Genomic DNA, 16,998 nt, shown 5'->3' with positions numbered 1-16,998 from the left:
GGCTACCAGGTAAAGCTTAACTGCCAAGCTTACGACTCGAACCAAACTACTGCAGCTGTATCGTCATTCATTCGACCTAAATTGTGTCTCATATTACAATGGACCAACTTTGTTTTGATTTGGAGGTGCAGCCTAAAACTTTTCTCTCCCCTTGAATTTTGAGTTTCAAATTTCAGGTGCGGCTTAGATTCGGGAAAATTTTTTTTCCTTTATTTCGAGTCTCATTTTTCAGGTGCGGCTTAGATTCGATTAAATACGGTATTATAAATCAATCCCAAGGGCAGTATGAGAATTTGAACTGCGATTTTTCAGAAATAAGAGTACAGTTTTTGTGCCACCTTGTTTAGTTTTTCAGTTCTAGTATTGTCTCCAACATTTAAAAGGTAAAATCACATCTCAGCTCCTTAACTGAGCATAAAATCGAATTCATCTTTCTTGCACAGGACGAGAGACCTCCATATAATTACAATATTATTCAGAGCTCAGGTAAGTACAAAGGAATTACAATGCACTCCATATACTGCCCTAGTACTAAAACTAGTTGGTGTATGGTAGTGCTGGCGTTTGGCACACACAAATCTTTTTCTAAACTTCGTTATTTCTACAGTCAAAATTACATTCAGATTTTGGTTATTTGTCTTTCATCTTCATTTCTTCTCTGTATTGTAAAACCACCTTCTGTAGGTTAACTATGCTATGTAACTCAGTATGAAAGATATCCTCAATCAAGACACTGTAGTAGTTCCTAGGCACTAAGAGAAATCTCCGGCACGGTGGCTCAACATGTTCGATCAGAGGGTTAGCTGCCCTCTGTAATAAAAAAACTGAGTGAATTAATCAACGACAAACATCCTCCCCGAGGGAGAGGGAGATATATGGTACTGTACTCAGGACATGGATTTTTAGTCAAATTTATCCACAGAATTACACATACCTTGATATATCAAATCTTAAGTGTGAAGTGTGTGCTGTAGGCTGAATCAACTGTTCATCCGGAAATTTGAAGGGGATGGTTGCACATAAATTTTACAATTTTACTACATTTTTGACAAAACCTTTTACTTTACTGCAGCTCTGTCCTGTGCAAGCTGCCTCATTTCTGCACAACTGTTGCAGCTACATTCATTTGAACTGGCTTACTGTGCTCAAGCCTTGCCAACGACATATTAAGTTGCAGACAGGCACAATTGAAAAGACACATTAGCTTTTGGCCAAAGCCTTTGTCAGAGAAAACGCACACGCGCACGCAAGCAAACTTCACACAACTGCCATCTCTGGCAGCTCTGACTGGAATGCATTCCGGTCCAAGCTGCTGGAGATGGCGGTCATGTGCTTGAGGTATGCCTGCTTGTGTGAATGAATGCATGTGTGTTTCTTTTTCTGACTAAGGCTGTGGCCAAAAGTTAAATGTCTTAGTTGTGCCTGTCTGCAACTTAACATGTCATTACAGTAAGTAGAAATTTCCTTACAATGTTGATATTCCAACCTGAAGTTTCCATGAATGACTGTGCGCAACCACAGCCTTCAAAGTTTTCAATTTTGTGTTGCTTATTCAAAACTTAACATTTTTCTGATAATCTGATACAATTACAGAATCTTAACACACACCCATAACAAGGCAATACTAAGTTAGAATAGGGCCACATTATATAAAAAAATTATTCGAAGTTTCAACTACAAGTTTATTTTCCAACCATCTGCAAAAATAGTCACAGGTTCTCAACATGTTAACATTTAAACAAAATAAAAATGTAGCTGTAAAATAATTAAAAAAGTCTTTACACGTGATTGAATCAATGGTCAATACTGCCGAAGTATTAAAAAAATACAAATAAATTAGATATAAGTTACACATCACCAATTGCACAACAGACACTCCAGTCTTAATAAAGTGAATGAGAATGTGTCTTACTATAATCCTTTTCGTGCACGAGCTTCCTAGCAGTCATGTAATCTATTTCTCAAGTTTCACTATTAATAGATGTAACACATTAATAAATTAATAATCGTATAACTGTATGCTCAGTCTTTTATAAAAAATTTTCCTACATAACATCATGAAATACTTTATGACAGCCATTAATTTTCCGAAGTATTACGCGTGCACACCGTCTATATATAAAATTATCTACATATATATATATATTAATTTTTATGAAATTAATCATGGACAGTTAACAGCATCAGGCCTCATTTAGTTGTAGATTTTAGTGCCTCCAACCTCTTTCTCAGCCTCTCCACTCCATCTGCTCCACTCCGCGAAGTGGGCAGTATCTGCAATGTAAGTTAAATATTCAACATGAATCATGCTATGTTTCAAAGTATTCGTATGCAAGGTTCATATTTTTAAAATTTTGGTGGAAGAAACAACAAATATGGCTACATGCTTAACATTATATACGAATCTGTAACTCCCACCCACCACTTTTTACACATAACAGTAATAGAAGTTATTCTATGGAATAGGAGGAGTTGACAAAAAGAAACTTTTTAAGTTAGTTTTCAAATTTTGCTATGCTGTTAGATAGTTTATATCTCTGTCAGTCATTACAAATTTTAGTTTCGACATTGTGCACTCCTTTTTGTGCTAAACACAACCTTAATGTGGAGTAATGAATGTCGTTTTTCCTTCTTTTATGATGTATACAATCATTGTTACGTAGCAGATGCTCAAAGAGGAGGACCTATAATTTACTGAAGAACACTGAAATTTTGGCTGTAAGATTATTTAAAAGGTTTGAGCAACAATTGTGGACAATTTCAATTAATCAAGTTATGTATTAACACATCAACCCATCTCTTTCTCCTTCCAAACATCATCACTTGCAAGAAACTATGTAATTACAATGCAAAGCAATATGTGAGCTGAAATGTACAATTTGTGTGAGCAGGAATGATTCAATGTATGAGCTTAACAATGAATTACGAGTAGGATAGAATAGATACTTAAAAGATTTATTATTAGGAAAATGTACGATTGTACAATTTGGGCCTTAACATTTTCACGTATTTTATGGACGGTTCTTTAATAGTATTTCAGGCCATATATGTCCTTGCTCCTACAACAGCACGCAGTTGTCACAAAATAAATTAGAAGCAGTTTTCAGTTAATTTAGTAGCAAAAAAATATTTCTAATTTATTCTGTGAAAATTACTTTGCAGTCATCCATCTGGATCTCCAGGAGGGGAACACCAGTTGGGATATGAGTAAGAGGAAAAGACTGAAAAATCAACAAGAGTCATATTCTACATGTCTGACTACAAAAAGTCAGAAGCCAATGTGGTAGGGGGCAAGCTATAAAACCTGAAACACTAACTTCAAAAACTCCATCTGGTTATGTTTAATGCCAGAGTGAAATGGGAAGATTATATATAGTCAGATAAATATAGGGTAAGCAGTAGTGGAGCAATCAAGAAGAGACTTCAGTTAGGGCAGAATTTGGGCTCAGTAGTGGGAAAGAGAGGATAAAGACTGAGTTGTACAATACATTTCAGCTAGTAATTGCAAATAAACAATCCAAAAATAGGAGGAAGAGGAGGAGGAGGAGGAGGAGGACTTGGAAATGGCAGATGTGAATGTAGACAAAAGAAATTTCACTGTTCGAAATTTGAAATTTCGAATTTACATTTACTGTGCCAAACAAGGAACTAATGAAAACTGAGATGCGCAGGGAATGAAGCCTGACAAATGGATGCTCTTAACAGAAAGTGAATACGTCACATTAGGAAACACGCAGCAGCAACAGAACCTACAGACAGCTATCCAAACTGATGCAGTGACAATCTCTGATGCTTTCTTATAATCTACCGCTTACCCTGCACTAATTACAGAGCTTCCGTACTTCTTTTGTTTAAGGTGGTATTAATAATTCAAATATGTACGATGAGAACAAGGTAACCACAGCAAACACCACACTTTTATACAAAGCCATACTGCGCGCGCGCCCACACGCCCACACACACACACACACACACACACACACACACACACACACACACACTTTTTCTGCCAGCAACTAATACACAAAACAAAACCCAATTGCAGGTACAATGCTCATAACTTCTTACCTCACTGCGGTTTTCCTTCAGTACCCTCACATTCAGGTTTTCATCGTTTGGAATATTATTGTCAGACACAGTCGTCTGCTGACGTAGGGTCAAACCGAGTGGAATGTTTGCAGGTGTCAGGCCCGCGTCGGCCTGGAGCCTCTGCAGCCTCTTCAGGTAATACTGCGCATCCTTCGATGTGGGCCTGCCATCTCTGTCGACATCTATGAGATTCTCGACTCTGGGTGTGTTGTTCTTTGCAGGTACCTCTTTGTCCTTCATTGTGCTTTCAACTAAAAATCAAAGTAACACAGTGACCACAAGCACTCCAAAGACATCTTTAGAAAATATTTTCTTACAATCCCAATAGAGGCAACTCAATTTGTATATTAATGTTACTCTAAAGATTCAAATAAAATGTATGACGAGAACCAATCAACAGTTGTGAAGAGGGAGTTTCCAGATTTTATGTGACCTGAGCAACATAATCTCAACTTTTTCATCTACACATTCACTACTAGATGCTTTGTCAGAATTAGTAACAGCCATGCCACACATGGCAGTTTTGAGAGGACAAAATTCTTCAAAAAGTTACAGCAATGACACACAAATACTGAACATGGTTAAGTTCATGGGTTGAGTCCTTTACCAGTTCTAAATTCATGCCAGTTTCATGTCATAGGAAACTTTGTTCCAAATCTGCCTCCCAATACCCTTCCAAGTCAGCAATTCTTGCATTTCTTATTCGTGTGGGCAAGTATTCCATTTATATATTGGGAACAATAATACTGAATGAAGTTCTAAAAAAATATGTATTATTATGCAAACTCCCTGCCCCTTAAAAATATGTCTCGTAACAATGTTCATCCAGGCAGATCTTCCCTTTTATGAAATCATAAGGTAACAGAATAACTAGTTTCCCTTCAGTAAGGAAAATTTCAGAGAGATTTTTTCCTAAATTAGTAGTTTTAAATCTAACTCATCATACATATTCATTACTGAATTATGTTTACTGAAAAATTACTTTGGGTGGTAAGGTCAAAACATTCAACAATAATGTTATTCCGACTTCCTGGCAGTTGAAAACTTCACGTCCAATAAACCTGAGCCCGAAAAGTCACATTTTTCCAGCGCTGTTCTTGCAGACTTAGCTATCTGGGCACAACTCAGGACCCACAATCACATTTCCACTTTTCTAGGAAATGAGAGATACACAAAGTTTTGCATTACCTCAGTTCTGAGAGTTCCGGAACCTGTACAGAAAATTGTAATAGAAAACAACAAACATCATTTCTGCCCATTTTATTGCTCATGAAAACCACATGTTGCATGTTGTACCACCATACAGCGAAACCTTCAGAGGTGGCGGTCCAGATTGCTGTACACAACGCTATCTCTAATACCCAGTTGCACGTCCTGTTGCCTTGATGCATGCCTGTATTCATCGTGGCATACTATCTACAAGCTCATCAAGGCACTGTTGGTCCAAACTGTCCCACTCCTCAATGGCAATTCAGCGTAGATCCCTCAGAGTGGTTGATGGGTCACATCTTCCATAAACAGCCCTTTTCAATCTACCCCAGGCATGTTTGATAAGGTTCATGTAAGAACAACATACTGGCCACTCTAGTCGAGCGATGTCGTTATCCTGAAGGACGTCATTCACAAGATGTGTATGATGGGGGCGCGAATTGTCATCCATGAAGACGAATGCTTCCTCAATATGCTGCCGATATGGTTGCACTATCAGTCTGAGGATGGCATTCACGTATCGTACATCCGTTATGGCGCCTTCCATGACCATCAGCGGCATACGTCAGCCCCACATAATGCCACCTCAAAACAGCAGGTTATCTCCAACTTGCTGCACTTCGACAGTATGTCTAAGGTGTTCAGCCTGACCGGGTTGCCTCCAAACATGTCTCCGACGACTGTATGGTTGATGGCATATGTGACACTCATCGGTGCAGAGAACACGATTCCAATCCTGAGCAGTCCATCCGGCATATTGTTGGGTCCATCTGTACCGCGCTGCATGGTGTCGCGGTTGCAAAGATGGACCTCGCCACGGATATCAAGACTGATGTTGCACATCATGCAGGCTGTTGCACACAGTTTGAGTCTTAACACGACATCCTGTGGCTGCACGAAAAGCGTTACTCAACATGGTGGCGTTGCTGTCAAGATTCCTCCAAGCCATTCACTGCAGTAGCAGCCATGGGTGGCCTGAGCGAGGCATGTCGTCAACAGTTCCCATCTCTCTGTATCTCCTCCATGCCTGAACGACATCGCTTTGGTTCACTCCGAGACGTCTGGACAGTTTCCTTGTTGAGAGCTCTTCCTTGCACACAGTGACAACGCAAACGTGATCGAATCGCAGTATTGACTGTCTGGGCATGGTTGAACTACAGACAACACGCGCCATGTACCTCCTTCCTGGAGGAATGACTGGAACTCATTGGCTGTCGGACCCCGTCCATCCAGTAGGTGCTGCTCATGCATGGTTGTCGACATCTTTGGGTAGGTTTAGTGACTTCTCTGAACAGAGAAAGGGACTGTGTGTGACAATACCCACAGTCAACGTCTATCTTCAAGAGTTCTGGGATCCGGGGTGATGCAAAACTTTGTTGTGTGTGTAGCTCCATGGGAAGTAGAGATGTGAGGGTGGGTCGTGAGTCATGCCTGGAAATGTGAGGTTTCTAGTTAAGAGTCCTAGTTCGGCACACACTTTTAATTTACCAGGAAGTTACAAATCAGTACTTGCTGAACTAAAATGTAAACGATTCATTATTGAATAATGTTAACTATGAAAGCTTATCAGTAATTTCATTTATCTATTTTAATGAAAGGTCATTCTTAGGTTTTCTCAGCTCAGTACAATGCTGACACTACTTCTAATCCATTTGTTGGAGCTGGAGAACTTACCATCATTAAAACCATCAAAGAGAAGCACATAATTTTCTACTGCTTCATCAAACTTTCCTCAAACTTATTTTTGACAACTTAAATTTCACAATACAAAACGCACATACCCTTTCCCACAGGCAATCAAACCATCGTAACCAACATCTGATGAGCCCACACCATTTCCTTTCAGACTAGTTGATATTTTGACAGTGTAGCCATCATAATCTTCTAAATCTACATCTACACCTATATGAGTACTCTGCAATTCACAATTTAGTGCCTGGATTATTGCAAGGATAGGTGAAGTGCAAGCACTTTTAATACCTGGGAAAACAGTATTTGCTGGTGCAAAAGGTTCTTTTTTCCTTTCCATCTCTATACTCTTGAGGCCTTTTGCAATGTAGTCTTGGAATTGCGGTGAGGATTTCCTCAGGAAAGAGTCCAAGTTAGCATCCGGATACTGCTCCTTGAAATTGTACAACAGCTCCAGACCCTAACAGTAACAATACCAATCATTAAGATCTGAAATACTAGTCCTGCTTAGAAATTTAATGAAGTAACACACATCTGCAGTTTCTCACCTCTCTTGTGTGATTCTTCATGCCTATCTTCTTGAATATCTCCGAGAGTTGGCCATAGGGCACTTTGGTGTGACGGTTGGGAATTTTAGCATCCTTCTCTGTTGATGACTTCACATCATCTTGTTTCGCATTCTGAAGCGAGATCAAAGAAATCATTGAAATTTTGCAAGTACACTGAATTATCAATGCAAATTAAAAGAGGTGAAGTGAATTACCTTTAGTAATTTTATTAAATAGGAATGTAGCTCAGAGTCACTGGCATTATCGATGCGTCCTAAATAATTCAGTATTCTGTTTCCTTTTATTTTGGTTACAGTATGAATGAATGTTTTTATCGTGCGTAGAGGGACATCCGACTGCCGTTTCTTCCACACCGGTGAAGGGAAATCCTAAATTTTTTGGGAGAAATTTAGTCAGTCAATATTTCAACTGCTTATACACGACCAAAATTTGTACCTGTGCATAATCATATACCTTCAGAAACAGATGTATGTCATACAAAATAACAGCAAAATCAGTTTCTTCTTCCCATTGGGGAAGTAATTTAATAATCCTCCATAAGCACTTCATAACCAGTTCGGTGAACCGAGCCGATGCATTGGTGCTAGCTACACAGTCGTGCAGAGATTTCATCATGGCACTGGAACACAGAGAGTGAACTCATACCGACTTGCAAGAGTGGGGACAAGTACTATTCTTACCTTGCATCACTAATGTAGTCACACACCTGGTAATGTTAGTAGGGTCAGAATTTTCAATTATTCTCATTACCATGACATTAACAACTCTTGTAAAGGAGTCACCATTTTCCAATTCATCCAGGTGTCTATCAACGAGCAGCCCCAACAGCTGGTACACAAGATCGTGCAGTACCTTCTTTGAGACGCGCTTGGCGAGTTGGCTTTTTTCAAAAAACTGGAATGCACAGAAATTTCACCTGTTATGGAACTTTGACAAAAAACAGGTAATATCTAGCTGCACACTTTCACAATGACAATAGATAATAGATAATAAAATGCGATTACTGTGATAGTGAACAAAAGTAACACTATTTCCTTGGAACATTGCTGGAAAAAGCTCAACAAGATGTTCAGACTGTAGGATCAACTTTTTATGTCTCAGACTTACGCAGGCAGGCAGTGGAACAGCACCTTTCCTCCATCATCTACAATCACAAGCAGCCAAGAATGCAACCTTGCTTAAGACGATATGGGGACTACAAGATGTAACCTCAATCATCTTTCAGTATATAATGCCCGTTCTTTGTGGACCTGTATGTGGAAGGACACTTACATTTGTGTCACTAAACTATTACTAAAGGTTTTCCCATTTTTTTCAAAAGCAAGTCCTTAACCTCCTAATGTACCTACTCCTGCCACAAAACCGTACCTATATTTCTTCTATGTAATTTTATACTCTTTTGAAAATCCATTCCTTTGTCAACTCATTCATATGTTTAACTTGAAAATCTAAGGAGATATTGTACATGGAAGTGGATAAGAGGTATTATCTCGAGATAACTCATGCTCTTCACAAATATTTGCAAATATTCATTACAACACATTGTTTATTGCAAGATGAAATTTTTTGATTTTAAAAAAGGACAAATCAGGTGGTAGATATATACATATGAAAAATCACACTAGAATGGTATTAGCAATCTGTTTTTGTATGATAGATTCTGCAGCACGGTGTGACGCCCCATGGGGACCTGGCACTGGAGGAGGGGGGGGGACGGCGGCAATGGTACCTTGTTTCTCTCCAGTCACACTTTCCATGTGCATCCTGCTTCTTGGTGCAAACTGTCCACACTCTTGTCAGTTTGCTCTTCTCTTCTGTTGGCTCAATGAAACCTGGGAAATACCTTTCTGTCAACCGAAGAGGGTGGGGTCTTCATCCTGGTCGGCCTGGCTTAGGAGAAGTTGTGCTCGCTTTGTATTTTCCAACTATCTTTTCCAAGAGGATCAACAGAAATTCCAAGGAGTCCTTTTCCCCTCCAGATTTGGCATACAAAATAAAAGCATTCCTTACACAAATTTCCCACAAACAGACAAAGATTTTCTTGTAGTACTTATTGCTTGCTTTCTGGGTATTTTTGTACAATACCATTCCCTGATCGCCCCGATCCACTCATTCTACTGTGTCATAATCAAGTACAAGCTATGTCTCCATTATTTTCTTTGACCTTTTTTCAGTATCCACCATATCCGTACTGTGGATAGTTGAAAGAAGTAACCCATCTTTCTTGTCTTTCCAATGCAATGCTACAACTTTTCCTTATCTTTCACCTGCAATTTCCCTCTTTCATAATCTTTTATTTCAGAGGCATTGTGGCATCTCTTTTTAGGTTGTTTTCACTGTTCCACAACTATCAATGGACTTCAAAATTTGCCAACTGTGGGGATGTGTAAAAGCTATCTGTAGTTAGACAGTAACCTTGTTTCAGGAGTGGTTTTACAAGTGTCAAAAGAATTTGGAATGACATCGGAAAATTCATAGGATCTGCATTCAGCATTTTTCCTTTCCCCGTGTAAATCCGCTAGATGATTCACACAGCACATAGCATTTTATACCAAATCTTGCCCTTTTCATTAGGACATACTGTTCCCAACCTGGTTTGCCTCTGTAAAAAAAAAAGTAGACTTCCATCCACTGTAATTACCCATTCAGGAACATAAAGTTTTGAATTTATTTTCAAAGTACTGGTAAACTGGCCAAATTTTGTTCAACTTGGGATTTGGGTTATTTGCAGTGTCAAACCCTTCTTTATCAGAAAAAATGAAGATACTTCTTGATTTGGCAAAACTTCTTGTAGGACATTAAGTCACTCAAAAACGGAGCCGATATGCTTGCTGCCATGTACAGTACAACATTTTGCAAAATTGTTAGAGCAAGGGAAATTCAAAGTTCTTCATATGATGGCGGCAAAAACATTACATCCGGTGGTTGAAACACATTGGTTGATAGATTTAGCTTTTTCCAACTGTATTATTTGCAACAAATCCCTATCAAAAAAGTGATCAAATACTTCAAGTTCATCACTGGCAGAAGGAATCATGCAGCCGGGATTAGCAGTAAAAAGAAATCTTGGTAGCGAAAAATAAGCATTCTGATCAGCAACATGTCACACACTCATCTGATACCAATCTATATCGATATCTTCCTCACTTGACAAAATTTTGAAAGAGTTATCACTAGATTCTGAAACACTGATGCCTTCCTACTGTTCTTCCTCACTGGATAATCACTAATCATTTTAAAAGATTGCATGTAGATGTAATACTGCAACAACTGCACCAAAATGCTACAAAATAACACAGTAATGTTGCAAAAACTTCACGAGCACAAGCCAGTAGCAACACAAAGTAAAAAAAAATGTGCAACTGCAAAAAATGCTAACTTGCGATAAGGAAGTAAAATTATTGCAATCCAGGTGCTGGTGTTAACAAGCGGTCGTGAAAAAAATCTACAATGTTTACGATTGGGATGATGGTGCATGGAAACACAAAATCTGGAAGCCCAAGTTATATCTGAATAATATTTCTCAGCAAAACAGTTTAACCTGAGTTCCCGGGACAGTCAGTCAGGAGGTTAAAATACAGCTGAAACATGTCTGTTTATTTGATTTATTAATTGACTGACTGAGGAGGGGGTTACAGGACTAAACAGCGAGGTCGTCACTCCGCGATTCAAAAGTTACGTGCGGAAAATAGAGGCACCTGTTAAAAGTGGCCAGATCCATTCACATGGGTCAAATTATAAAGTGAGGAAGCTACACAAACAAACACAACACAACACAACACAGACATAAAAAGAGTAGGCCAAATCTAAGAACTGGAAAAACAGATGGATAAAACAGCGATCTTTGAATGGGGGCGTGGTCATGGGTCCCAGACTCAGAAAACATGAAGAGAGGTCCCAACCACAATCATACCACCCCTGCTCCAGGACGAGAGCAAAACCTTATAACTGAAAATAAAAACCTCTTACAAAGGAAACTGAGGACCAATTCAACCATCCATGAATCATCCACGAATATAAAAGACAAGGAATCTGGAAGGCTATACTCAGTACAAAGGGCCAAAAGAAGGGGACATTCCACAAAATATATGGGATACTGTCAGTTAGGCTCCACAACCACATTGTGGGGTGGCTCATTATGCAAGAGGAAACAATGGGAGAGCCTAACATGAGCAGTCTGTAGACAGTATAAGACAAGGGACAATTGACGCCAAACTGCAATAGTCTCTTGGACTGTGTGGAGGTCATTACTGAGAGCAGCAGTGGACCAGACGTCACTCCACTTTCGGGCAAAGAGAGATGCGATTTCAATCCGCATATTTGCACCTGGAACAATGAAAAGGAATTGGCGGTGGTGGGTGCAAGTATCTGCACCTCTAGCCAAACAGCTAGTCAATTAATTTCCTGGGGCGCCCACATGACTTGGTACCTGGAGTAAGATAACTGAGCAGGCTGCACGGCCAAGGGCAGGAGGTCATGAATAGCACACCAATGGGTGACGAGTGTAGCATCGGACTATAGTCTGCAGGTTGCTCATCGAGTCGGTACATATTAAAACACTGTGGAGGGAGGCCTGAGTAACAAAATGGAATGCCATGATAATGGCTAGTAGCATTATATGATCATGTGTTCCATGCCAGTAGGAGAAGTAAAAGTGTATCCCACCACCTCCATTGTTTAAAGGAAGAAATACAGAGGACACATTCCCATGAGTGAAGATAGAGAATTTGACAGAGGGAAGTGAAATGCATTCCCACCAGCGATCCCAACCAAGTGAAGGTATCGCAAGGGCGAGACATTCCTCATTTGTAAAGCTGACAGGGTACACAGGATGGTTAGGGAACTCTCAAATGGTGATTACTTAAGAAACCAGGTGTCGGCTCCATTGTATTTGTGCAGGGAGAGTGCCCCCTTCTGTGAGGAGACTGTTAACAGGACTAGTAGGAAAGACACTGATAGCCTGACACACCCCTAGCCTGACACACCCCACAATGTAGAACAGGGTCAAGTAATTTCAGAGTGGAAGGAGCCACTGAGCCATAAACCTTATTACCATAATCTAGTCTGGACAAGACCAGAGCACGGTTAAGATGGAGAAGTGCAGCACAGTCTGCATCTCAAGATGTGTGGGCCAGGAGGTGGAGAGCATTAAACTTCCACAGGCACGTAGTCTTCAGGCGTCTAATTTGGGGCAACTACTTCAGCTTTTTTTTTTTTTAAAAAAAAAGAGGGGAACAAGAAATGGGACTGTGCTACAACATCTATGCATCAGTTGCCACAATAAAGTTCTGGATCGAAGTATGCTGTGGGTCAATGGCAAAACGCATAACCCACATTTCGGAGGGAGAAAACTGGAAGCCATACAAAAGGGCCCATGAAGAGGCCCATCGGCTGGCGTCTTGGAGCTGGGGTTCAGCAGATGCTACAGAGTGGGAGCTGCGCCAGATGATGATCAACATACAACAGAGGTTACAAGCCCATTGATGGCAATGAGGAAGAGTGTGAAGGACCATGTGGAATACAGTTCTGGATCCGAGAGGTGCATCCTGGATGGTCTGGACTATTTTGTCTGCCGGATACAAACGTTGCAATGAGTGAAGGGCACTGAATGAATCGGAACAGACAAGAAATTTAGGAGAGGAAGAATGTTTCATCTGCTCCAGTGCCCGCAAGATTTCAGACAATTCTGCATCAAAGACAGTAAATGTCTGAGGCAGTCGGACCTTGAGGACACGATCCGGAGAAACAACTGAGCAACCAACGGAAGCCCCTTGTTTCGACCCATCCGTAAAAACAGCTACATAGTCGTGGTGCTCAGATAAAATGGCAGAAAATGCTGCATTAAAAACAGTGGCAGGAGTGGAATCTCTCTTGTACTGCAATAAATCGAAAATCACTCCGGGCCTCTTCAGTAACCAGGGTGGCAGGCAGTTAAAACCCTGGATTTGGGGTTGTACAGACTCCACACCGAGGGACTCTAGCACACGTTGCACACGGATCCCAAACGGCAACGTAGCCCAGGGATGGCAGGAAAAAAGGCGGTCCAGAGGTGGATGGGCAACAAGATGGTGAGCAGGCGAGCTGGGAGCTGCAAGAAACTGACAAGCCTGGCACACCAGCAGGAGCTGCCGCCGGATGGTAAGTGGCTGTTCGCCAGCCTCAGCACAGAGGCTGGGTACGGGACTGGTCCGATAAGCACCCGTGGCCAGTCGGATCCCAGCATGGTGAACAGCGTCAAGGATCCACAAATAAGATGGCCTCGCTGACCCATATACTGTGCACCCATAGTCCAGCCGTGAACGCACAAAAGCTCCATAAAACTGTAGGAGACGCGCCCTGTCCGCGCCCCAAGACCTGTGGCTGAGGCACTTGAGGATGTTCAGTGCCCTCAGCGTTCTGGCTTTCAAGTCATGTAGGTGTGGCAGCCATGACAACCTGGAGTCAAAAATTAGGTCCAGAAACCGCACTGTGTCTCTAAAATGTAGGACAGTATCCCCCATATGCAAGGCAGGCAAAGTAAAAAGATGACAAGAACGATTAAAATGAACACAAACACACTTTTCGGCAGAAAACCGAAAACCTGTCTTTGCAGCCCACTCCTCTAACCGCCGCACTGTTAGCTGCAACTGACGGCTCACGGTTGCAACACTGGATGAGGTACAGAAAACAGCAAAGTCGTCCACAAATAAGGAGCACGGTACTGGACTTCTCACTGTAGACGTTATACTGTTGATGGCTATGGCAAAGAGGGTAACGCTTAAAACACTGCCCTGGGGGACACCGTTCTCTTGCTCAAAGCGATCAGATAGTGTGTTACCAACGCGGGTCCGAAAAAACTGCTGACACAGGAAAGACCGAATGAAAATCGGGAGGTGGCCACGAAAGCCCCATTGATGCATTTGTGCAAGAATACAGTGTCTCCAAGTAGTATCATATGCCTTACTGATATCAAAGAAGATACCGATACAGTGATGCTGACGGAGGAAAGCCTGCTGAATAGCTGCCTCTAGGAGGGCCAGGTTGTCGACCGTGGACCGAAATTTTCGGAATCCACACTGAAAGCGGCTAAGGAGTTGCCTGGTCTCTAATAGCCAGACCAGACGCCAGTTAACCATCTGTTCCAGGATCTTTCCGACACAGCTCGTCAAGGCGATACTACGATAACTACCGGGACATGTGCGGCCCTTTCCTGGTTTGAGCTATGATGTACAGCTAAAAGATTCAAAAGTACTTAAGTTTTCAAGCATATTTATGATTGCTTGATCAAGATTGTGAATTTGTTCTCAATATTTCTGTGCTGAAACTAAAACCATTTACTTGAACAGTACAGGGTGGTCCAAAAGTTCGGAAACACCCTGATAAAATCCAAATGGAGTAGCAAACAAGGAAACAAAGTTCCTACACACGAGGAACGGGAAGGGGAAACTTTATAGGCTATGCCACCAACAAGGCGGCCATCTTGAAAGCCGCCATCTTGGATTCAACTCCAAAATTTCAAATGGGAATGTGGTCATGTGACATACCAAACAGATAGAGAATTTCACCAGAAAAACAATGCCGTTGTTATTTTAAACATAGCTTTATTCATTCTCAGGTTATAGCCCATTACTTGCGGCAGCAGTGGGACGCTCAGCAGCGTGAGTATTACGTACTGAGAAGTCATAAAATGGAGTCTGAAACGGTGCAAAGTGACTATCCCCTGCCTGATATGTTACACGTGTTTAACTGTTAGGTATCATTTACTCATGTTAACATTTTAATCATTGTTTCCTTATTTACAGGTTACAAAATGTCCTTAACAAATTAAGAACGCATTGAAATCATCTTGATATCAGGAGAAAGCACACGGGTCATTGCTGAGGATTTCAACAGTCGTCATCCAACCAGACAGCCCATCACTCACAGCCAAATTCCGAGCAATAGGTTCTGTCGCAGACAAACCTCAGGCTGGAAGACCAAAATCCGTCACTGATGAAGCAACAACAGTGAGCGTGTTGGCATCATTTAGCAAGAGTCCGCAACGAAGTGCTCTTCGCCTGTCACAAGAATGTGAGGTTAGTCGTACCTCCCTAATGCGAATTTTATCGCAGCACAAATGGCACCCGTACAAAATTCAGCTGTTCCAACACCTGAACGAGGATGACCCAGACTGTCGGGTACAGTTCGCAGAATGGGCGACACAGCAGCTGCAGATAAACCCACGTTTCCCCTATCAGGTGCTGTTCAGTGATGAAGCCAATTTCTTTATCAATTGTGAAGTGAACAAGCAGAATCACAGATACTGGTCCAAATCCAGACTGGATTGATGCTTCCAAAACGGTCGACTCACAAAAAGTGATGGTCTGGTGTGGTGTCTGGGGTACCAATGTCGTTGGACTTCTTTTACTGATGGTACGTTTACATTCAACGGTTATCTGAGGTTATTGCATGAAGTGTTTCCCTCGTTGTTAATGGAGGACGGGACATTTCCGGAATTCTTCCAGCATGATGGAGCCCCTCCACATATGTGTGAGCATACCTGGATGTGCAGTTCCCTCAAAAGTGGATTGGTCATAGGGGTGCTGTGGAGTGGCCATCACGTTCACCAAATTTGACTCCTTTGGATTTTTATCTTTGGGGTCATGTCAAAGCACTGGTTTATTCTGTGAAAATACGGGATTTGCATCATCTAAAGCAGCACATTGTTGATGCGTGTGGTTAAACTCAGCCAGTTGTGTTGGTCAAAGTTCATTAGGACTGGGTTCGGAGGAAAGCATTCATTCCAACATGATGGACAACACATCGAGCCATTCCTATGACTGTTGGTGGTCTCTCGGGACTGTGTAACATCAGCGTAATGTCTCTTTGGCCCACAACACACATGCTGCCGAGCATCCCACCACTGCCACATGTAACTGGCTATAACCCGAGAATGAATAAAGCTATGTTTAAAATAACAACGGCATTGTTTTTCTGGTGAAATTCTCTATCTGTTAGGTATTTCACATGGCCACATTCCCATTTGAAATTTTTGAGTTGAATCCAAGACGACGGCTTTCAAGATGGCCATCATGTTGGTGGCATAGCCTGTAAAGTTTCTCCCTTCCCGTTCCTCGTGTGTAGGGACTCTGTTTCCTTGTTTGCTACTCGATTTGAATTTTATGAGGGTGTTTCCGGACTTTTGGACCACCCTGTATATAAGTTTTGCCTTATTTGCAATAAAAATAATTTTTTAGTGACAGAACAGAAGATGCAAAAATCACTATTTCCTGCTACTTCTCTTTTCCTCCTGCCTGCGGCCAGCCCTGCCACTTTATGACACCACAAACCGAGAATATTTTTTGAAATTTTTTGTATTTAACACTGGTGCTATCACTGAAGTAACATACGTGGGATATTTGAGCAAACTCTTTTTACATACTTGATCAGCATCTCAATAAAAATTACACACAGTAATTGCATC

The 16,998-nt window shown here is 41.3% G+C and overlaps 1 protein-coding gene across 2 annotated transcripts in view; it reads right to left on the bottom strand.

Annotated features, from left to right (window-relative positions):
• Positions 1 to 1,661: 1,661 nt before the first annotated feature.
• LOC124621862 (protein mini spindles) overlaps positions 1,662 to 16,998 on the bottom strand; it is a 144,360-nt gene continuing 129,023 nt past the window's right edge. For both annotated transcript variants that reach the window (XM_047147324.1, XM_047147325.1), the window contains exons 29-35: positions 8,263 to 8,450; positions 8,010 to 8,175; positions 7,751 to 7,924; positions 7,536 to 7,667; positions 7,279 to 7,447; positions 4,069 to 4,340; positions 1,662 to 2,274 (exon numbers count right to left, since the gene is read on the bottom strand). In XM_047147324.1, the coding sequence (XP_047003280.1) occupies positions 2,191 to 2,274; positions 4,069 to 4,340; positions 7,279 to 7,447; positions 7,536 to 7,667; positions 7,751 to 7,924; positions 8,010 to 8,175; positions 8,263 to 8,450 (1,185 nt within the window). In that variant the 3' untranslated portion in view covers positions 1,662 to 2,190. The remainder of the gene's footprint in view (positions 2,275 to 4,068; positions 4,341 to 7,278; positions 7,448 to 7,535; positions 7,668 to 7,750; positions 7,925 to 8,009; positions 8,176 to 8,262; positions 8,451 to 16,998) is intronic.

This window comes from Schistocerca americana, chromosome 7 (genome assembly GCF_021461395.2).
Source record: "Schistocerca americana isolate TAMUIC-IGC-003095 chromosome 7, iqSchAmer2.1, whole genome shotgun sequence".
Taxonomy (NCBI): Eukaryota; Metazoa; Arthropoda; class Insecta; order Orthoptera; family Acrididae; genus Schistocerca; species Schistocerca americana.
The sequence above is the reverse complement of the archived record's forward strand: the minus strand, read 5'-3'. Positions and strand labels throughout refer to the sequence as shown.